Source organism: Equus quagga, chromosome 11 (genome assembly GCF_021613505.1).
Source record: "Equus quagga isolate Etosha38 chromosome 11, UCLA_HA_Equagga_1.0, whole genome shotgun sequence".
NCBI lineage: Eukaryota > Metazoa > Chordata > Mammalia > Perissodactyla > Equidae > Equus > Equus quagga.
Genome location: NC_060277.1, coordinates 95330299 through 95351085, shown reverse-complemented (window position 1 = coordinate 95351085; position 20787 = coordinate 95330299). Strand labels below are relative to the sequence as shown.

The 20787-nt window shown below is 56.0% G+C and overlaps 2 protein-coding genes and 1 long non-coding RNA gene across 3 annotated transcripts; all 3 read left to right on the top strand.

The window, feature by feature from the left end:
- The first annotated feature begins 201 nt into the window (after positions 1–201).
- On the top strand, positions 202–6052 carry LOC124246295 (uncharacterized). Its single transcript, XR_006890459.1, has 3 exons — positions 202–1246; positions 4392–4896; positions 5180–6052. It is a non-coding gene; the product is annotated as an uncharacterized LOC124246295 (long non-coding RNA).
- A 107-nt stretch (positions 6053–6159) lies between these two features.
- On the top strand, positions 6160–16592 carry KRT36 (keratin 36). Its single transcript, XM_046677149.1, has 7 exons — positions 6160–7617; positions 8328–8410; positions 8669–8825; positions 9378–9539; positions 9644–9769; positions 9942–10162; positions 10593–16592. The coding sequence occupies exons 1-7, from the start codon at positions 7159–7161 to the stop codon at positions 10768–10770; spliced, it is 1386 nt and encodes a 461-aa protein (XP_046533105.1). The 5' UTR covers positions 6160–7158; the 3' UTR covers positions 10771–16592.
- A 135-nt stretch (positions 16593–16727) lies between these two features.
- KRT35 (keratin 35) lies at positions 16728–20787 on the top strand. The gene is made up of 7 exons (XM_046677152.1): positions 16728–17296; positions 18128–18210; positions 18407–18563; positions 18690–18851; positions 19157–19282; positions 19786–20006; positions 20294–20787. The coding sequence occupies exons 1-7, from the start codon at positions 16826–16828 to the stop codon at positions 20439–20441; spliced, it is 1368 nt and encodes a 455-aa protein (XP_046533108.1). The 5' UTR covers positions 16728–16825; the 3' UTR covers positions 20442–20787.

The following is a 20787-nucleotide window of genomic DNA, read 5'->3' as shown; positions in this document are numbered from 1 at the left end:
GCTCTCCCCTTGGGGCTGTGTGTCCTGCCTGGGCCCTGCAGGGGGCAGACTCACTCCAGAAAGCAGATCAGTGCCTCTTTGGCCACCTGCTGGGACACGGGGTGGAGGGACAGGGCCCCAGACCTGGTCCTACCTGGGCCTGGTCCCAACATGAGGCCCTGTCCAGCCCTCAGCGTTGTGTTGGGCGGCTGGGCGCTCTGGTGAGCAGGGACCAGCTGAGGGCCGAGCTGCAGCCCTGAGAGCCTTTGGGGCCTGTTGTCCCTGTCTTGGGCGGCAGCCTCGAGGGTCCACAGGAGACCCAGAGTATGAGGTGAGGGTATCTGGGGTTTCCTGGCAAGGGAATCCCACTGTCCTGTCCAAGGGAAGCCTGAGGAAGAGAAGGAAGAGCGGTCACAGGAAGGGGGTCGATGGGTTGTGAGGATGCACTGTTCCAGCTTTCCCGTGTCAGCTGCTGGGGCCCTTCTTCCCTCCCTGCCAGCGTCAGCGCTTCTCAGGGCTGCTGGGGACTTGCCCCCTGTGGGACCGTGTTCCTGGGGCTTTTGGTGGCTGGAGCGGAGCAGGGTGTGTGGGTTGCATCCCTTTGATCCGCTCCTCTGGGAGCTGCAGAGATTGGGAGGGAGAAGGTGGGGTGTTGCTGAGACTCGCCTGGCACCTGTTGGGAGTGGGATTTGGGGGCGGGGGTTGGCCAGGAGCTGGCATTTACTCTTCTGGCCCATTTTTATGGACAGCCATAATAACTCTGTGGCTTCTTTCATCCAAAGATCTCAGGCCAGTTTGAAAGCGAATCCGCGGTATAGAGCGTGGTTAATTACAACCTGGAGCCTACAGTCCTTAGCAGGAAGCCAGTGAGGTCAACCCTGCACCAGCCCAGTAAACGCCGGTGGCTGAACCCAATCAAACAGGGAGTTTGGGAAGTTCACTCTGTGGTTCAGTTAAGTGGTACCTGAATCAAGGGGACGCAGAGGCTGAGGTACCAGCTTCCTTCTCCCAGTGGGTCTGGCTGTGCGTCTCCCACAAACCACAGGTTCTCTAAGCGCATCGTGGAGAGCAGGGTCAGCTCTGGAATTCTCCATAAAAGCTGGGTGGGGGGAGTTAGGGACTGAGTGACTCTGAGCAGGAGGCCCAGGACTCTTCCAGACGGGAGCTGTCAGCCAGCACAGCCACGCTGGAAGAGCTGGCCCATAGGCGAGAAGGAAGGGGGCCCTAGGATGCGGAAGGCAGAGCTTGGCACAAGAGAACCGGAGAGGTACGGCTTAAGATGGGGGTCAGGGTGGCTCTCTGGGCCTCCCCCATGGCAAGTGCAGTTTGGAGCAGAACGCTGAAGCCCTGGGAAACCATACTTCAGGGGAGAGAAAGCACCTTTGTATTTTGGGGCACGTGAGAGTTTCAGGGCAGTTCTGGGCCTGGTAAAGTGGGAGTTTCAAGGCCTAATCAGGGTCAGGTCGAGGCCCAGTGGGGATTCAGGACGATGCATGGAGCAGCATGTTGGGAAGATGGATGCCCGGGAGCCTTGTAGACCCAGAGGCTCAGGAGGGGCCCCTGCTCAGGGCCATGGCCAACCTGCCAGCTCCCCCCAGCCCCTGACCTCGGGCTCTGGGCCCTGTGGACGGGCAGCCGGGGAGCGGGGAAAGACCTCGTTGGTCACTCAGTGTGTGTCCAGGCTGTCCTGAGGCTGGCGAAGCCTGGTGACAGCAGGGGGGGGGGGGGCGGGGGTTTGGGGCATAGACTGAGGGGTGGGAAATGGAGCCAAGAAGGACTTGCCAAAGCTCGCCCAGGAAGGGCTGAGTCACTCTGCTCAAGGCAGCTGCCATCAGGGCGGAATGTCACTGAGGTGGCCAGGATAAGAGAGAGGACAACTCAGCACAGTACTTCCGAGTCCTGCTTGCTGGGCGTGTGAGGGCAAAAATGGCAGCCACCGAGAACAGGGGATAAAGGGCAGAAAGGCACGATTTCCCAAGGGGAGCCTGATATACCTGTCCCCATCCAGCTGGTCATGGCGACAGGCCCCAGGGGGAGGAGGGAGGGAGCCGCTCTGACTTGTTTGGCCAAGGCTCTCACCCAGAGAAGCCTCCTGTGGAGGATTACTGGGGAAAATGTAGGACGCCCCGTTAAATCGAATTTGCAGACAGACAATGAACACTTTTTTAGTATAAGGATGCCCCAAATCGTGTGAGTACTTTTGTTTGCTCAATCTGGCAACCCCATCCTTAGCAGGTCTGCAACAGCCCCGAGTCTTCCCATCAAAATAGAGAAAGCGAGACCTTTCTCTGATTCTTCGGACAAATTAAATTGGTGGCTCGAAATGTCTTAATTGAAAACCTTTCTTCCTCCCATAGTGCTTTCTTCAACTTTTTGTACCTGTTACCGCATGTCTGTACTAGAATCTAACGTCAGAGCATTCGATGGAGTTGTCACAAGATACATAGGAACCGTGCTTTTCAGGGAGGGGCCAGGAATCCCCACCACTGTCGCTTGAACAAATTCTTTGTTACAAGGAAAAAGCAGTTGTGCGGGGGAAATGAAGGCGAGCTTGGGTCTCCCGTTTTCTGGGTGGATGCTGGGGAGGGTCTAGAGAGGTTAAGACATGGGATCAGCATTTCTTAGATGCCTCTTAGGGAGGGAAATTCTGAAGGACCTGTGTGCATGGATGTCAAAGCTGGAACGGGCAGCAGAAGAAACCTGGAAGGATGAAGCCTATAGGCCGGCAGGACGCTGTCCGAGAGACAGCCATTGGACTGCTTGAATGATTTTATTCCTGTTGGCGGCCAGTGGTAGGTGACCCGGCAGCCCCGCGGTGCACTGTCTGCTTCCTCTGATGCCTTTGGGGCACTGTGATGGGGTGATGGCTGGCGACCACAGCCCAGAGAAGCAGGGAAGGTGGGAGCCTGCTCTGAGCACTCATCTCCTCCTTGGGCACACTGTCATGGGCTGTGCCTGGTGCCTTCTGTGGAGACTCTGCCCATGGAGAGCCTAGGCTTTCAGATGGAAGCTCATTCGAGGGTGGAGACTTCTTTTTACCGAAGAAGGAGCCACAAACCCAGCAGTTGACTTTGAAGTTGGTGGCCTTCCAAGATGGGCTGGGAGAAGCCACAGTGTTTTCTGTTCCTGCAACAGCATCTCCCCTCTGCCCCCTCCCTCCTAAGCTGGGGTCGTGGGGGACAGAGAGCATCCTTTCTGCACTGTAGCCCCCAAATCAGCACCTGTGCCTGCAGGGAGTAGGGTTTTTGGAAGCTTCTAGAATAAGGGTCAGAGGCCAGAGAATCGTGGTGGAGGGGGCCCCTGCAGCTCTAGACACAGCCCCAGCCATCGCCTTTTTGAGCAGCTGTCTTTTCTAGCACAGCTGGGTTAGGCCTCTGAATCAGTGTCCCTTGAAACCAGGGTGAGTGGTTCGTGCCCCGGAAACAGCGTTCCATGGCGTTCAGACGACACGGCTCGCAGAACAGTTTCAATCTCTTAAATCTGTGAAATGAGTTCCCGTTTATCAAGCATGTTTTAAGGTCGCTCTCACAATCCTGTGAACGTGGCCTATGGTCTCCATTCACCTCTCGGGAAAACTGAAGCTCAGAGGGACTGAGCCGCCTGAACTGAGGTCTCTGCCACCCAGGCCGGCACTCTCTGAGCCCCTTCTCTGCGAAGCCAAGTCCCCGGCTGAGTTGGCCAGAGATGGATGTCCTTTCAGCCTGGATGTGCTGGGATGCCTGCTCAAAGTCCTGGTGACACCTCACCTCTGCGTGGGCCCTTCTGGGGAGCAGCCTTGGGAGGGGGTTAACGCTGCCTCTGCCTGTGGACGGAAGCCCGCATCTGCTCTCTCGTGGTGCGGGTGTGGACGCAAGGGGCGACTGAGGTCTGTGGTGGTTTGTGAAGAAAACAAAACCTAACCGTGTCGTGGGCTGGAACCTCCGTAACTCCTCTTTATTCTGCGGGTCAGGGGCAGAGAAGGGCCAGCGGCTGTTGGGGATGGTGAGGGAGTCATAGACACATCTGGGCGACTCCTGGCCAGCATCATGGGAAATGCTTGGGCCTCAAATCCTGCAATGTCTGAGATGGACAGCCCTCCACCTTGCCTTGTCCAGGCCCTTCCTTGTTCATATTGGGGCTCTGGGGCCCTGGGTGGACAAGGCTCACACAGGGAGTTTGGGGCAGAGCATGGCCTGGAGTCCAGGCCCCCTGACCCTTAGCCCAGTGTATTTTTGATTAATGTTAGAAAGAATGGTCTTAGAATAGGACCCTTATTTGGAAAGAAAACCTGATGAATGAGTACCCCTGGTTTACTCTACACTGAACAGGTGGATTTTTCCAGAGCTGGGCCACCCTGGGGGGTGGGTGGTCACCTGCAGCTGCCCTGGGAGATGAGCAGCTCTGTGAATCCCGGATTCTCTTCTCTGACACAGGCAGAGCATCCTTCCTCTTGGGCCTCACTCCATCCTGTGATGGTCCAGGCTTCCGGGCGGAAGAGCACAGAGGACTTCCTTCCATGAGTGCCTCTCCACCCTTCCTCTGAGAGGTGGCCCTGCAGTCTTCAACACGGAGAAAGTCAGGGGGCTGAGGGCGAGCGAAAGGCCATTTCCTTTGCCCGGCCTGTCACCTGCTCCAGGAGAGGTAGGTGGCTCTCCTCACAGTCCTGGAGACGCCTGCCCGGACTCTGGCCCAGGTGGCCTTCCTGATGCGCCGGCTGAGAGTGCTGGGACCTGTCAGAGCAGCTGACACCTGCTTATTCAGTCACCCTGAGAAAAACCTAGAATCACCTTCAGATACGGATTGCACGGTGGAGGAATTAAAGGAAAGGAGGCCATTAACTTCAGATGTCCGGTGGCCAGAGTTCCCAAACAGAGAAGAACCGTGCCAGGGGCTTGGCCAGGACTGCCCTCAGGACAAGCACGCTGTGTCACAAATGAGGTGAATTGAGGCCTGGGTGTTTTAAGGACTTGCCTGAGTGGGGCCCACAGTGACAGCCAGACTCTGCACTGTTGTCCTAGAGAACAAAGGGGGGCTTATAGAGGTCTGGTCAGAGCCCCAGGCCCATCCTGAGAGTCCAGTGGTTCTCAACTAGGGGCGGTTTTGCCCCCCAAGGGACATTTGGCTAGGTCTGGTGACATTTTTGGTTGTCAGAACTTGGGGGGGGGGTGTTACTGGCATCTGGTGATAGAGTCCGATGCCGCTAACATTTTACAATTCACAGGAGTCCACCACACCAAAGAATTACGGAGTCTACGACATGCGCAGTGGGAATGATGAAAAGCCCTGAGACAGCCCCATCCAGGACAGCAGGGAAGATGGGCAGCTGTGAGGACCGTCGCTGAGGCGGCCGGAGCTCTCTCTGGAGGCCTGATACCTCCACCCCCCATCCCAGGAGGGGCTGCATGGTGGGCGCCCTGGGAGCCCACGGGGCTGCTCTCGGGCATCCTGTCGAGATACCCACTGCACTGGGCGAGGCCTGTGCGCCACAGCCAACCCTCCTGAGTAATTTCAGAGAGAAGCTTATAAAGCATTTTAACAGGCCGGCAAATTACAACTTCAGAAGCACATAAACGCTTCCATAAACGCCAGCCTTGCAAACCAAGTGTGTGTGGGAGAAGAGTGGGCAGGCTGCTCGGGCCTCGGGAAAACCCACGGTGGGAGGCGGAAGCACTGAAGCCACCTTTGCTCCTCGATTCTGAGGTTCCTCTCTCGTGGCTTGCTTAACTCTCTGGCAGTGTTTCATTTGTTCTCCTTGTCCCTTCCCTGTCCAGAGAGTCTGCACTGACCATCTCTGTACCCTGTTCAGGGACTGGGGGGCGCAAGTGGGCTGTCCCGAGGTCCTGATTCTACCTTGCTAGGTTCAGAGACCTGGGGGCCACAAAGAAAATGCCTTCCAAATCAGCCCCACTTGAGGCCTCACACCCATGATCCCTTGCCCAGCACAGCCATGAACCATCATCAGAGACTGTCCTCCTAGCCTAAACAACACCTCTACAGCACCTGATGCTTTTCAAAAACACTTTCATTGTTCTTCTTTTTTCCCCCTTTGGTGAGGAAGACTGGCCCTGAGCTAACATCTGTTGCCAATCTTCCTCTTTTTGCTTGAGGAAGATTGCCCCTGAGCTAATATCTGTGCCAATCTTCCTCTACTTTTTGTATGTGGGATGCTGCTAGAGCATGGCTTGATGAGTGATGTGTAGGTCCATGTCCAGGATCTGAACCTGTGAACCCTGGGCCACCAAAATGGAGGGTGCTAACTTCACCACCACGCCACGGGGATGGCCCCACACTTCTGTTCTTTTTGATCCTTCTCTTATCCATGTGAAGCAGTCAGGGCAGGCTGGTGACCTCTACTGTCTCAATGAGGACGCCGAGGATGCCGGAGAGGGAGTGAGGCACTCAGCGTCACAGGCAGATTATCAGCAGAGACAAGATTTGAATGTAGGTCCCTCGTCCCTAAATTCTGGGTGCCTGCACTTGACCTTGGCAGTGTAGAGAAAGCAGTGGGACAAGGGCATGGGATTTGGTATCTGAGAGCCCTGGTTTCAGATCTAAGCTTTGTTCCTCACAGCCTGTTCACCTTGAGCAAGCTTTTTTTTTTTAAGCATTCTGAGCCTCAGTTTCCACACTGGTAAAATGGAGACAATATTGACCACCTCCCAGGATTGTTGTGGGGTATAAATGAAGCAACTGTCAGCCTGGTACATAAAGAGGTACTCCGTGAATTTTAGTTTACTTTCCCCCCTTTCTCCAGCTCGGGGCCCAGGCATAGGTGAGCAGCTCAGAGGGGTGGGTGTGGTGGATGGGGGTGACAAATGGACAGGCTGGGTTCCTCCAGGGAGGCGTGCAGAGACAGCAGGAACCAAATGTCATTGTGAGGCCACTCCCGATTTATGGGATCTAGAGCAGAGACTTTGAAGAGGCCATAAAATTCATATTCTGCTAGGAAATGACAACAGCTGAGGTCCTGACTTAGCAAACCAAATTCTACAATTATTACGTTTTTTTTTTACAAGTAAGGAATTCCGGATGGGTAGCAAAAATTGCATTCTAATGAGATTAGCTTTCCAGAATGGGAATAGGCTTTCCCGAGACTAACATGCCAACACCCCACGGAGAGTGTATATAAACGCCCAGAGAGGCCTCGAGAGTCCAGAACCAGCGCTCCTTGCTCAGCCGAGACCTCCCTCTGTGAGCATCATGGCCACCCAGATCTGCTCCCCGATCTTCTCCTCCGGCTCTGTCAGGGGCCTCTGTGGCACAGCAGGTGGCATCTCTCGGGTGTCCTCTGTCCACTCTGTGGGCTCCTGCAGGGTCCCCAGTCTTGCTGGGGCTGCGAGGTCGGCCTCCTCTGTCAGGCTGGGCCTCTCCGGTCTTGGGAGCTGCTTGCCCGGCTCCTACCTGTCCACTGGGTGCTACCCCTCTGGCTTTGCTGGGAGTGGCACCTGGTTCTGCGAGGGGTCCTTCAATGGCAACGAGAAGGAGACCATGCAGTTCCTGAACGACCGCCTGGCCAACTACCTGGAAAAGGTGCGCCAGCTGGAGCGGGAGAACGCGGAGCTGGAGAGCCGCATCCGGGAGTGGTACGAGTCTCAGATTCCGTACATCTGCCCAGACTACCAGTCCTACTTCAAGACCATCGAGGATCTCCAGCAGAAGGTAACGGATGACCTGGCCCTCTCCAGCTGGGCAGCCCAACCTCTGGAAGGGCTCTGCCTTATCCCAAGAGACTACAGATGGGACTGTAGCTCTTACGGAATTATCCTATTAGGGCAAGCTTTTCTCTCCAGGGTCTTGGTTTCCTGGGGGACCCAGGCCTCTCTGCTCATCTCTCAACATGCTTGTAACATGTTGTCAGCCATTCCTCCCCTCCCCTTGCTGTCTCAGCTGTAGGAAGGGCAGTAGCATGTACCAAGCCCCTACTGGACACAGGCACTGTGCTGGATGCTCTTCTGTCTGTTGGCTTGTTTATTTCTCATCTGGGAGAGACTTGGGTATTACTGGACCCATTTAACACATGTAGAAGTTGAATTCTAGGGAAGTTCAGCAACTTGCCCATGATTACACAGCCTGTGAGTATTGGATGCCTAGCCTGAACCACATCGGTTGGGTCTCTCCACTCACCCTGCTGTAGCCCTCTGTGCCACTCTGGGGACTGCAGATGCCAGACTGTCGGTCTCTGGCATCCTCGTGATGCCTCTCCCGGGGTCAGTGCTCCCTCTGCACCTGGATTCAGGGCTCAGGGCTGGAAATGCTGAAGGTGCTGGTGGTACTCACAAGCATGGCCTCTGTGAGCTGGGCTGTGTCCTTCCACCCAGCCGCTCAATGCTAGGCCTTCCCCAGCTCATGGGACATCCCTTGCTCCCCAGATCCTGCTGACCAAGGCTGAGAACGCCAGGCTGGTCCTGCAAATTGACAACGCCAAGCTGGCTGCTGACGACTTCCGGACCAAGTGAGTGGGCCTGACCAGGGAAGGTTTCTGTGCGGCTCCCTTGCCTCTGTCCCCTGCCTTTGGGAGCCGGTGAGACGGGATTGAGGCCAGATGGAGCTGTAGGTGGGAAATGTGGCATTGGTTCCAGAACCCTTCCTGGTCGAGGGAAAGGACCACTATGCTGCTGACTCCAAATTAACCACTGCAGCTGAACAGCAGGGCAGGGGTCCGCCTGTGGTGGTCCTTTGCCACAGACTCAGCAGGGTTCTGTGTGTGCAGGTACGAGACGGAGCTGGGCCTGCGGCAGCTGGTGGAAGCCGACACCAACGGCCTGCGCAGGATCCTGGATGAGCTGACCCTGTGCAAGGCCGACCTGGAGATGCAGGTGGAGTCCCTGAAGGAGGAGTTGGTGTGCCTCAAGAAGAACCACGAGGAGGTGAGGCTGGTGCTGGGTGACCTCTCAGTTTCCCCTCCAGAGGAGCCCCTGCTGACCCTTAGGCATAACAGCTGTGACAGCCACCTCCACAGTGACCCCAGCTGACATTTATTGACTGCTTACTGTGTGCCAGGAACTATATGAAGCTCTTTGCATTTCATTATCATTTCATCTTCACAGTAATCCCAGGAGGTATATACTATTACAAGCTCCATTTTACAGATTAGAAAACTGAGGCACAGAGAGGTTAAGTCACTTGCCTAAGGTCACACAGATCCCACACTCCTGCCCATGACACTAAATCTCCATTTGGACTCTAGTGCCTGATAAACAACAATTCAATTTGCCTGGTGTTTGCATTGTCACTCTTTACTCTCTCAAATCCCTGAAGGGGGGGGTACAGGTCCATGAGGAGGCTGGGGCTCAGAAAGGTTAAGCATCCTGTCTAATTTCACACAGCTGGCCACCGAGGGAGGCGGGTTCAAACCCAGCTCACTTAACCCCAATCCAGTATCTTTTCCACAATCTTATGCCAATTCACCTCCTCTGCAGGAAGTCAATACGCTCCGTTGCCAACTTGGGGACCGACTGAATGTGGAGGTGGATGCAGCCCCCACAGTGGATCTCACCAAGATTCTGGATGACATGAGGTGCCAATACGAGGCCCTGGTGGAGAATAACCGTAGAGATGTGGAGTCCTGGTTCAACACCCAGGTGGGCTGGGGCAGCCCAGCAACACAAGCCCCTGGGGTGGGGGGTTACCCTTCACAGGAGCTTCACTGGTGTGACCGTGCTCTGGGCCCTCTCGTGTGCTTCAGACCGAGGAGCTGAACCAGCAGGTGGTGTCCAGCTCGGAGCAGCTGCAGTGCTGCCAGACGGAGATCATCGAGCTGAGACGCACGGTCAACGCCCTGGAGATCGAGCTGCAGGCCCAGCACAGCATGGTGAGTGGCCTCTGCCTGAGTGGCTGGCCACAGTGCGTGGCAGGCCCTCGAGCCCCTCATCTCAGCATGCAGGTTATCATGGGGTGTGATCAAAGCGGCACACAGATTCCCAGGGCTGTGGTCTCTGGGTGGGATCCCCTCTGGTGTCAGCTCTTCCTCTTTCCCATTATAGCGGAATTCCCTGGAATCTACCCTGGCGGAGACCGAGGCGCGCTACAGCTCCCAGCTGGCCCAGATGCAGGGCCTGATCAGCAACGTGGAGGCCCAGCTGGCCGAGATCCGCTGCGACCTGGAGCGGCAGAACCAGGAGTACCAGGTGCTGCTGGACGTCAAGGCCCGGCTGGAGTCGGAGATCGCCACCTACCGCCGCCTGCTGGAGAGCGAGGACTGCAAGTGAGTGGCCCGTGGGCCCTGGAAAGCCGGTGGGAGTGGGGGAGGAATCACCTAGATCGGACCCTCAGTGCTGCACATTAAGGAGTCAGGCCCTGCACGCAGGGAGTCCATCCCTGAAGCAGTTATTGCACAGATGACAGGGGATCGATCCACAGCCTCTCGAGAGAGATTCTTTCTAGCCCCGGGCTTTGGTCATTCCCAGGGGGACAAGCCAGCCCAACACCCAGCGCTCTTCCAGCCATTGTTTTTGGCTGGGACCTTCTAATCTTCATCCCTGCAGCCCCATCCTCCTCCCCTCGGGGATTTCAGAGATGCTGAGGCCCTTCGTTGTCATCACCCACCTGGCTCACTTGATTCCCTGTCTGTTTAACGTGAATGTCAGTCCCATGCCTCGATGCCAAATGCACCTGACACGCTTTCATTTCCTCAGGCTGCCTGCCCACCCTTGTTCCACGGAGTGCAAGCCTGCCGTCAGAGTTCCCTACATCTCCACGGGGCCCTGCGCCCCGGGTTCCCAGGTCAGCGCCCAGATCCGCACCATCACCGAGGAGATCAGAGACGGGAAAATCATTTCTTCCAGGGAACACATGCAGCCCTGCCCGCTGTAACCAGCCTGCCCGGCCCACTGAGGCGGGCCCTGGCCCACAGGAAGGAGGACACCCCTGTGGCTCCTGGCTCTAAATGACCCCCCTTCCCTAGAGGGGCTCCCCGCTCAGCAGGTTTTTCTACCAAAATACTTCTGATGTTGTGTTTCTAGACTTAACTGCTTTTACGCCATGCAAAACTAGGTTTCCCTGGAAATTTCCCCAATAAAGTGTGTTCTCTTGGCATAGCAAACTTGACTCTGTCTATTTTCACCTGCTGACTTAGTGCTTGATCATGGGTTGCAGTAAGCTCGTGGGTTTTGGCTCTGAGTCTTTCCTGGCTCTGAGCAGGAACAATGACAGGGTGATTCAAATATTTAATAACGGGGCAACCCCAGGCCCTGGTTCACAAGAACAGACACTGATCTGATCCAGATGGGCGCTGGCTGTAACCCACAGGCTGGGCCCTGCCCATAGGTGCCCACCTGGGGGTGGCACAGGCCCCCAGGCCCATCCTCCTTGCCAGCCCTGCCTGGATCTGGTGGTCATCTCTGTCTTATTTTCATCTTCTCCTTCCTTGTCCAGCTCCCGTCACCTGCTGGCCCACCCTCAGGCCTGACACTGGGGATAGCTCTGGAGATGGGGTTCCAGGACCAACCGGGGAGAGGCAAACTCTGGGTGGCCAGCCAGGGCCCCCTACCGGAGTCGGGGTGAGCTGAGAGATGGAGGCGGGAGGGCAGGTGAAGCCACGTCTCTGACACTGGAATCAGGGCTGCAGTGAGGGGCAGCAGGGACAGTGAGGTGTGCATGGGTCTCAGGCACAGAGCAGAGCCTGGGGAGCTCGCTGTGGGGCAGCTTCAGAGTGTGTCCTGGATTCTACGGTTGAGCTCAACCATGGCAAGCCCTGGACAGCCCTTTGCTCAGAGAAGTGTGGCCTGTGAGAAGTCCGAGGGCCCTACGTCTCCTTTGTCCCTCTGCCTCAGGTGACTTGCCCCAGGCCACACAGCGGTCAGTGGCAGAGACAGGCCATTGCTCAGCTATTCTGAAGGTAACTCTGGTGCTCTTCCCAGCACACAGTTTCCCACCTCTCTCTTTCAACGTGCGTCTTTAACCACCTGCCAGACAAGCCAGAGGTGCAGCAAACGCATCTCAGACCGTAGGGGAGGATGCGCACAGGCGGAATGGGAGCAGCCCAGGCTGAGCCTGGCTCTGCCCTGGGCGGTGGGTGCCCAGTCATGAGGTCCCTGCTGTTGGCTGGTTCATTTGTGAAATGGGGCTGCCGGGATGCTCCAGTGGGACAATGTGTGTCAGCACCCGGGAAGTCATAGCTATGAGTGTTGGTGTTAAATGAAGACTGCCCAGGCTGAGAGTGGGGAACAGGAGACTTCAGCAGGTGGGCCCAAGCTCTTTGATTTCTTATGTGGCAGGACACCGTGGGGCCTGGTCTGCTTGCCAGCAGCACCCTCGGAGCTGGACAGTGGAGCTGAAGGCCTTGACCCCAGAGGATCTACCGGCTTTGGGGCAAGAGGCCGGGCAGGAGGGCCAGTCCACATGGTCTCACCCTGTCCTGCCCTGCCCCTCTCTGTGCTCCGTACTCCTGCTCTGAGCCTAGGGTCTGCAACTCCTGGCTCACCCGAGGGTCAGGAGATGAGAAGAGGGCGGCCGGCACGCACCGAGCGCATCGCATCCCCGTTTGGGGGACTGTGTCTTCCGTTCTGGCCACGGCTCGAGCTGCCTTGCTACTGCATTGGAGCAGGCACACAGACCACACAGCATCGAGACCTGACAAACAATCAGGCTGCCAACTCCTCACACCGTACAGTGTTCCCTTTTTATGAGCACTCTACAGTTTACAGAGTGCAGTCACAGCCTCATCTCATGCCCTCAGACAGCCCAGTGTGGCTGCAGGCGCTTATGGATGTAGCTTTGCCTAACTTTTATTAAATTGTTCGGAGCGTCTGCATCGGTTAGGGAAGCCCTTCTGCTCTCCACCTCACACACCCCCTTAAGCGAGTTCCAATTTCAGTCACTAACTGATGTGCACATGAATTCCACACTGTTGTGGACTGGGCATCGCACAGCAAGTGGCAGACTCAGGACACCTTCTCAGATCTTTTGACTCCTGTGTCATTGCCCTTTCCTTGACATCAAGAGAGAAAGGATATGAAATATTACATTTTATCAAATTTCCCCAGTGTGAACATAATACTTTATGTCAAGGCGGTCTGATCAGCTAGACCAAATAGTGGACAACAGGCACAGTCCCCAAGGAGCTGATGGCCGAGCTGTGGAGACAACCCCATGCACTACCACCCAGCACCAGGGATGGCCGGCGGGGTGTGGGGCAGGCTGTCCCGTTCTCAGGCGGGGGAGAGATCACTGAGAGCTGAGGAGACCAGGGAGGGTGTTAGGGGAGAAGCGGAACTGATGGAACCCGTGAAGGACGGGCAGAAGGAGGAAGGAGGGCAAAGGGTATTTAAGAGCATGGCCAAGGGTATCCATGGCATGTTCTGGGGACAGCGTGGACCCCATCTGAACAGAGTGCAAAGGCCCTGTAGGATTATGGTTATTATTATTACATATTATTATGTTATGTGTTAAGCTACTTGCTAAACCACGTTAGGTCTTGCTGATAAGAGGGTCTAGGTAACTATTTTGTTCTATTAAAAAGGATGCTAAGAAAGAATGGAAATAGACCAGAACAATTTACATGCTACTTCATAGCTTTAAAAATATTACTTATATGTTTTATAAAATTATCCAAAAAAAACTTATCAAGAATTTGTAGCCACACTTTCAGTGCTGAATTGACTTACGGGCTCTGTCCCCCTTTGGGCAGAATGGCTTTCAGCCCCGGGAACACTTCGTTCTCTGCCGAAGGGGCTGGTTAGTCTGGGCAGGTGCTGGCCGCCTGCAGAGATGCCAGGCTCTCGCCATCACTGAGGCTCGGGTTCCCCATCTCTAAGGGCAGGGACAGTAAGACGGACTTTGGAAGTATCTTCCCTCCCTGCTCCCTGCCCACTTTTCTCTCCTTTCTTCCTCTTGCCCTCCCTTTCTATGCTCCCTTCCTCTCAGAATCCTTTCTTTGCTCCCTTAGCACAACTCACCATGGGTAAAGCAATCATTCATTCATTCGTTCTGAAGCCCAGCACTGTGCTCGACACTACACAGGTTTCAAAAGAAGCACGAGGTCAGTCCTTGCCTCCAAGAGTTTACTGTCTCCCTGGGAAGATGGGGTTGAAACACAGGACAATTTGAGGACGGTTCCAATGAATGGAGGGCCTGCGGATCCACCACCACTCACGGCCATGGGTGTTCAGAGCCAGGACGGCACCACAGGGCTGGAGCAGGGAGCAGGCTCCAGGGAAAAGGCTGGGCTGGGGCTTGGCCCCCAGTGACCATGGGGATGGCCTCAGGCCTGGAGTGGGAAGGCCTGGGCTTCAGGCTCCCTGGGAAGACCATGAGAATGTTGGGTCAAGCACTCACCATCCTGGGAGTTGGCACCCTTCTTTCCCTGGCTGAGTGGCAGGGTGTGTGGGAGCCTTAAAGGAGAGGGTGCACCTTGAACGGCTGCACAGATGCTAGTTCTGCTGGCTCTGCTGCTCACTAGCTGTGTGACCTCGGGCAGGCTCCTGAAACATTCTGAGCCTCAGTTGACTCATCTATTAGATTGGGATATTGGTGACACTGATTTCATGAGGTTGTTGTGAGGGGTGAAGGAGAGAATGCATGGAGAGAGCTCAGCTGCTGTGCAGGGCCTGGCAGGTACTAAGCACTCTGTGAATGAAGGCTATTACCATTAGCCTCATTAATAGGGCTGGGTCAGGGAGAGAAACCCCTTCCGGGCAGCACAAGTGTGGAGCCCTGCCTGGGAACCCATGTGACCCCTGGAGGTATAAACAGCATGGGGCTTCCTAGGCCTTCACTGCTGTGGCTGCTCTGGGCTCTCTGGCTCCTGAGTGGCCCTGTTGAGCCCAGAGAACATTTCTAGGAGGCTGGGGCTCAGAAGGGCTTGGGCGGAGCCCTGTACCCACATGGGTGGGAAACACAAATGCTCAAAGAGGTGCAGCCAGGCTCTCAGCTCAGCTGCGTCTTTGCACTGGGGCATGGATTTCCAGGGAGGAGAGGCCGAGGCAGCCAATGGGGCCCTGGATTGGGCTGGGCGGGTGCCGGTCACACCAGGTCCCTGGGCGTGGGAAGCGCACAGTGACTCATGGGAGATCTATACTGGAGGGCCCCAAACACATGCACCTGGCCCATGTTTGGTTGCCTGTGTGCTCAGAGTCCATCCCCACTCCCTAGCGACAGCTGCTTAGCATCACCAATCTGAGTATAACAAGACCCCACCTGTGTGGGGACTGGCAATCAGCAGCTGCCGTGACTGAGCACTCACGACGAGCAGGTGCTGTTCTAGATGCTCCAAACTCATGTAACCTCGCAGCAGCCCTGGGAGGTAGGTACCATCCTCCTCTTCCCAGTTCACAGGGGAGGAAAGGGAGATGGAGAGAAGCTAAGTCACACAGTTGCTATGTGGTGGGGCTGGGATTTGAACCCAGAGAGTTCACATGTAACCATGATGCTGGGCTGCTTCTCCTGGGACACTGTGGCTGTTGGCCATCCTCTTGTGGAGCCCACCCAACTCCATCCTTTCTGTTCTCCATGGAGCCCAACCACATCCGGCAGCCCTGATGGGATTCTGGAGCAGAGGTGGAGGTGGGTGGTGTAGTGGAGAGGGCCAGGCCAGACTCGGGTTGGCATCTTGGTTCTGCCAGTCAGTAGCTGGTGGCACTTCAGCAAGCTCTTATCGTCCCCGAATCTTGGTTTCCTCAGCTTTGGGGTGGGGATAACAAGCTCGGGCTCAACATGAGGATTAACACGGTGCTCCGCTCACGGTCGTTCTCCGGATGGGAAGATGATGCATGTCTCCAGAAGAAGAAGCAGGACCCCAGACCGCGGGCCAACCAGAAGGGAAGTCCCATGGGGCTCCGTGTGACGAGGCCCCTCCCCAGCGGCACCCGCCCTCTCGCTCAGCTCCCAGGCCCTCTCCCAGGTCTCACTTGCTTGGCAGATTGGATTTGCTGGGAAAATAACCCACCCTTGTCAAGCTTTCTGGGCACCAGTCCAGACAACCTGCATAGCAGGGAGAAACTCTGAAGGTTAGGCTCTCTGTGCCTCCCGAGCAGGCCTGTGAATCAAGGCCACTCCCCTGTCCCCAGGCAACCAGAGGGAAGGCTTGTCCATTTTTCCGCCAGGGCCTGGGAAGACATACCTCCCTATGCATGGGAGGGGTCACCATGGGCAGGTGCTCAGTTAGTCAGCCTCTGGTCATTCTGGCTGGAGCTGAGGCTACACAAGCAGAACAGATTTCCTGGTGAGGGACGGAGTAGGGATGTGTCATCGAGGCTTTGTTGTATCTGGGGTGACCAAGCGTTCCGTTTTGCCTGGGACTAAGGAGTGCTCTGGGGACTAAGGAGTTCTCTGGGATATGGAATTTTATCACTAAAACCAGAACAATCCTGGTGAGACCGGGATAGTTGATCCCCATAGCCATATTTCCTAGGCCATTCTAGAACCTTCTATGTCTCATCAGGTGTGAGGCACCTGCCTTCTTGCAACCACCAGGCTTGGTCTTCCATCACCCAGGTGCCAACCCAGAGGCCTCCTCTACTCTCTTGGGTCCATAAAAGGAGGCAATGCTGGAGAAAGGCAAGACAGTGGCTGGACTCCCACACCTCTTAACAAGGAGTCTGAGGTCTGGGCTCTGATGACAGGCCCCTTTGAAGAACAGACGGAGACTTGGTCTCCCGGGCGACGTGGGACAATGGAGATGAGTCTCGAAGTAGCCGCCAGTCCAACGGGGCTCCTTTTTTACGAGGCCGGGAAATGTTCACGGGGAGCTAAATAACAGGTTAATGAGGGGTTCTGATGGAAAGTGGTATTAACTTTAATGAGGAGAAAACACTTTGAAAAGGCCAACACCCACTGGGGCAGAGATATAAACCCGGATGAGGCGCTGCTTCTCTGCATCGGGGGTGTCTGGCTTTGGTGATCCATCGCTTGTGTCCGGGCTGCTGAAGCCATGGCTTCCAAATGCCTCAAGGCCAGCTTCTCTTCGGGGTCTCTCAAGGTCCCAGGAGGGGCTGGTGGGGGCTCCGCTCGCATGTCCACCATGTACTCCAGCAGCTCTTGCAGGCTCCCGAGCCTCTCCCGGGGGGCCCGGAGCTTCTCTGCCTGCTCAGTCGGGCTGGGCAAGAGCAGCTGCAGGGCCGCTAGCTGCCTCCCTGCTCTCTGCCTCCCCTCCGGAGGCTTTGCCACCAGCCTCAGCATGGGCGGGGGCTGGTTTGGGGAGGGCATCCTCACCGGCAACGAGAAGGAGACCATGCAGTCCCTGAACGACCGCCTGGCCAGCTACCTGGAGAAGGTGCGCCAGCTGGAGCAGGAGAACGCCAGCCTGGAGAGCCGCATCCGCGAGTGGTGTGAGCAGCAGGTGCCTTTCCTGTGCCCTGACTACCAGTCCTACTTCCGGACCATCGAGGAGATCCAGAAGAAGGTAAGGGGTTCAGAGTGGTTTTCGCTGCCCGCCAGCACAGGTGCCACCAGCACTGGAGTGGAACCCAGAACATCTGTGGTGGTAACCCTGCTCCCATGGGGCACTTCAGAGGTCACACAGCATGGTCACATCTGTGGCCTCATTGCTCCTCACGGTAATCCTATGAGGGAGGTACCACCAGCCCACTTACAGATGAGAACACTGAGGCTCAGGCTGGTCAAGTGACTTATTCAAAGTGATCCAGTTGGCAGTTAGTGGAGCCAGGCCTTGAACACAGGCTCTCTGAACTTGTGTGGTCTTTGGTACCACAGCCCCCCTCTCTGCATTTCAATTGCTTCATTTTTTTTTAAGGTGAAGGGACTGGATTTGATGTGTCTGGTGCAGATTGGGTTTCCTATAACCAACTCGGGGAAGGAAAGCCTGCCAGAAGTTTCCTTCTTGCCAAGACTGCATCCCCTGAAAGTCCCAGCTTGCTCCTGAGAGGGACCACGTATGTTCAGGGAAGCACAGAGGATGATGCTCTTGGTCAAGACCTTCCTGAGCCCCTGGCAGCCTGGGAGATAGGAAGACACACCGGGTCTTCCCTGCAGCCTTTCCACGCGGCCCTCTCTCTACCCCAGGTCATGGGTCACAGGCGCACTGCCTTGGAGGGGAACTTAGAGGTTTCCTGGTCTGAACCCGATAGCACGCCTAAGCCTTCGTGGATCCTCAGCTGCCAAGAGCCCAGGGATGGGTGACCCCCTCCCTCCAAAGGCCACCCAGACCAGCGTTGGGGAGCTCAGGAAGCAGAATGTCCTTTCTTTCCCTGAAGTCACTTCTTTATCTCCCCAGACCCTGTGCACCAAGGCAGAGAACGCCAAGCTGGTAGTGCAGATTGACAATGCCAAGCTGGCTGCAGATGACTTCAGGACCAAGTGAGTTGTCCTGCTCGCCCCTTGGTTGGGGGCTGGTAGAACTGGATGTTGGTGATGCCCAGACTCAGGGTTTTGGTTGCACCAAGTCACTGAGGCATTAAGGCAGGACACACAGCACCAGGCCAGTCTAGGGTGGCATCTGACTTAAGTATAAGAAGGAAATGCATCTTCAGGTGCTCTGATGTGTGCCTGCCAGGTATGAGATGGAGGTGTCCATGAGGCAGCTGGTGGAGTCAGACATGAACGGCCTGCGTAGGATTCTGGATGATCTGACCCTGTGCAAGGCTGACCTGGAGGCCCAGGTAGAGTCCCTGAAGGAGGAGCTGCTCTGTCTCAAGAAGAACCACGAGGAGGTGAGCATAGGGGAGGAGGTGAGCAAGGGGGAGGAGGTGAGCATGGGGAAAAGGTGAGCTTGGGGGAGAAGGGTGAATGAGGCAGCCAGCTGGGAAAGTTAGTGTTGACCCTTGTGTGTGCCACAGGAAGTGAACTCACTGCGCTGCCAGCTGGGTGACCGGCTCAACGTCGAGGTGGATGCTGCTCCACCTGTTGACCTGAACCGTGTTCTGGATGAGATGAGGTGTCAGTATGAGACCCTGGTGGAGAATAACCGCCGGGATGCTGAAGATTGGTTCGACACCCAGGTAGGGACCTAGAAACAGTCAGTGCAACAGAAACACGGGGTGGGGAGGGGGGTGATGGGGTCACACAGAGTGACCCTGGGGTTCTGAATCAAGAAACCTGAATTTGTGTCCAGCTCTGTTTCAACCTCACTGCACACCCTGGGCAGGCTGTTGTCCTCTAAGCAACAATGTCCTCAAGTGTGAAATGAATGGTTGGACTGGGTGATCTGGAAGGTCCTTCTTGGCTCATGACTCTAAGTGGCCTCTGTCGACCTCTGAAGCTGAGTCCCCAGTGTTCCTGACCAGGTGCTGTGTGTATGTTTCAGACGGAGGAGCTGAACAGGCAGGTGGTGTCCAGCTCGGAGCAGCTGCAGTCCTGCCAGGCAGAGATCATCGAGCTGAGACGCACGGTCAACGCCCTGGAGATCGAGCTGCAGGCCCAGCACAGCACGGTGAGCCCGAGACTCAAGCAGAGCTGCTGAGAGACCAAGCCTAGCATCACACAGGCCTCCCGACCTCCGTGCTCTGACCTCACAGGCAGGCTCCAGGGATTCAAGTTCTCGAGCATCAAGGATTTTCTGTGTAGAGAAGAGGAAATGAGGACTCAGCCCCCATTCATAAATCTCTCAGTGGTAAAAGACAGGGGACCTGTAGCAACTGACAAGCCCCGGTAGCAGCTCCTGGGTTTGTGTAAACAGACACGTTCAGAGTAATTGCCAGTTACTCAGAGATATCATTAACAGAGGAGATACTCCTCAGATCAAGTTGGTTACAGGGGCTAATTGGCTCATCTCAAATGAGATGTCTGATTGTGGTTCACCCTGACTCAAAGTGATTCTCTGAGCTTTCGTTCTTGGATTCCAAGGCCCTACTGAGACCCAGATGGATCAAGCACATCTTCCTTGCTCCTTCTCTGACCTCTAACCTTTTTTGTCCCTATAATCCCTGCCCTCAGAGAGATGCTTTGGAATCCACCCTGGCGGAGACCGAGGCGCGCTACAGCTCCCAGCTGGCCCAGATGCAGGGCCTGATCAGCAACGTGGAGGAGCAGCTGTCCGAGATCCGGGCGGACCTGGAGCGGCAGAACCAGGAGTACCAGGTGCTGCTGGACGTCAAGGCCCGGCTGGAGTGCGAGATCAACACGTACCGGGGCCTGCTGGAGAGCGAGGACTGCAAGTGAGTGCCCCTGCATGCTTGCTCGCCTTCTGAATGCAATCCACAGAGCCCTGGGAGACAGCACGGTGCCTGGTTAGAACCCAGCATTTGCAGTCAGGTGCCCTGTATTGTAGTTCTGGTCTTGTTACAAATTCATCACGTGACCCTGGCAAGCCTTTTTCTCTCTGGGCCTCCATGTCCCCATTGGTAAAACAAGGAGGCACGACCAGGTGATTTTTAAGGTGCTCTGAGTTATTGAAAACAGCAACTGGAAAATCATAGTAATCTGACCTTTTTCTTTCTCCTAGGCTTCCCTGTAACCCGTGCACCCCTGACCACTCGCCCTCCAAGTCCTGCCTCCCCTGTCTTCCTGCGGCCTCCTGTGGGCCTGGAGCAGCCCGCCCAACCTGCAGCCCCCGGCCCATCTGTGTGCCCTGCCCGGGAGGCCGGTTCTAAGAGTGACTGGCCCAGAAAGCCAAGGCCATGGTCTCCAGGGCTTGCCCTTGGCCTCTATTCAGCCCTAAGCCTAAAGCCCATTCGCCTCTCTCCATGTGGAGCCCAGGGCCTGGCCCTGAGAACGCTCACGGCAATTCACGCCTTAGAGTTTCTCAATGCCTGTCATGAGGCTGGCTGCAGCTGGAGGCCGCAACTCTTATCATTTCAAAGGGTGCCGGGTCTCTGTTCTCAGGCTGCCTCCTGGGTCAGGTTTTCCTTCTGGGTGCCATTTCAGTGGGTTCTGAAGTGCAAGTGAGGGCTTCTATTGGCAGAACAATAAAGCTCACGTGCTCTGGAAGCCCAACTA

Bases quoted from the DNA above. Each gene is read 5' to 3' on its own strand.
- KRT35 (XM_046677152.1), top strand. From the start codon at position 16,826: ATGGCTTCCAAATGCCTCAAGGCCAGCTTCTCTTCGGGGTCTCTCAAG. The intron at 18,564-18,689 runs GTGAGCATAGGG...TGTGTGCCACAG, and splicing joins TCAAGAAGAACCACGAGGAG to GAAGTGAACTCACTGCGCTG. The intron at 20,007-20,293 runs GTGAGTGCCCCT...TCTTTCTCCTAG, and splicing joins CTGGAGAGCGAGGACTGCAA to GCTTCCCTGTAACCCGTGCA.
- KRT36 (XM_046677149.1), top strand. From the start codon at position 7,159: ATGGCCACCCAGATCTGCTCCCCGATCTTCTCCTCCGGCTCTGTCAGG. The intron at 8,411-8,668 runs GTGAGTGGGCCT...CTGTGTGTGCAG, and splicing joins GCTGACGACTTCCGGACCAA to GTACGAGACGGAGCTGGGCC. The intron at 10,163-10,592 runs GTGAGTGGCCCG...TCATTTCCTCAG, and splicing joins CTGGAGAGCGAGGACTGCAA to GCTGCCTGCCCACCCTTGTT.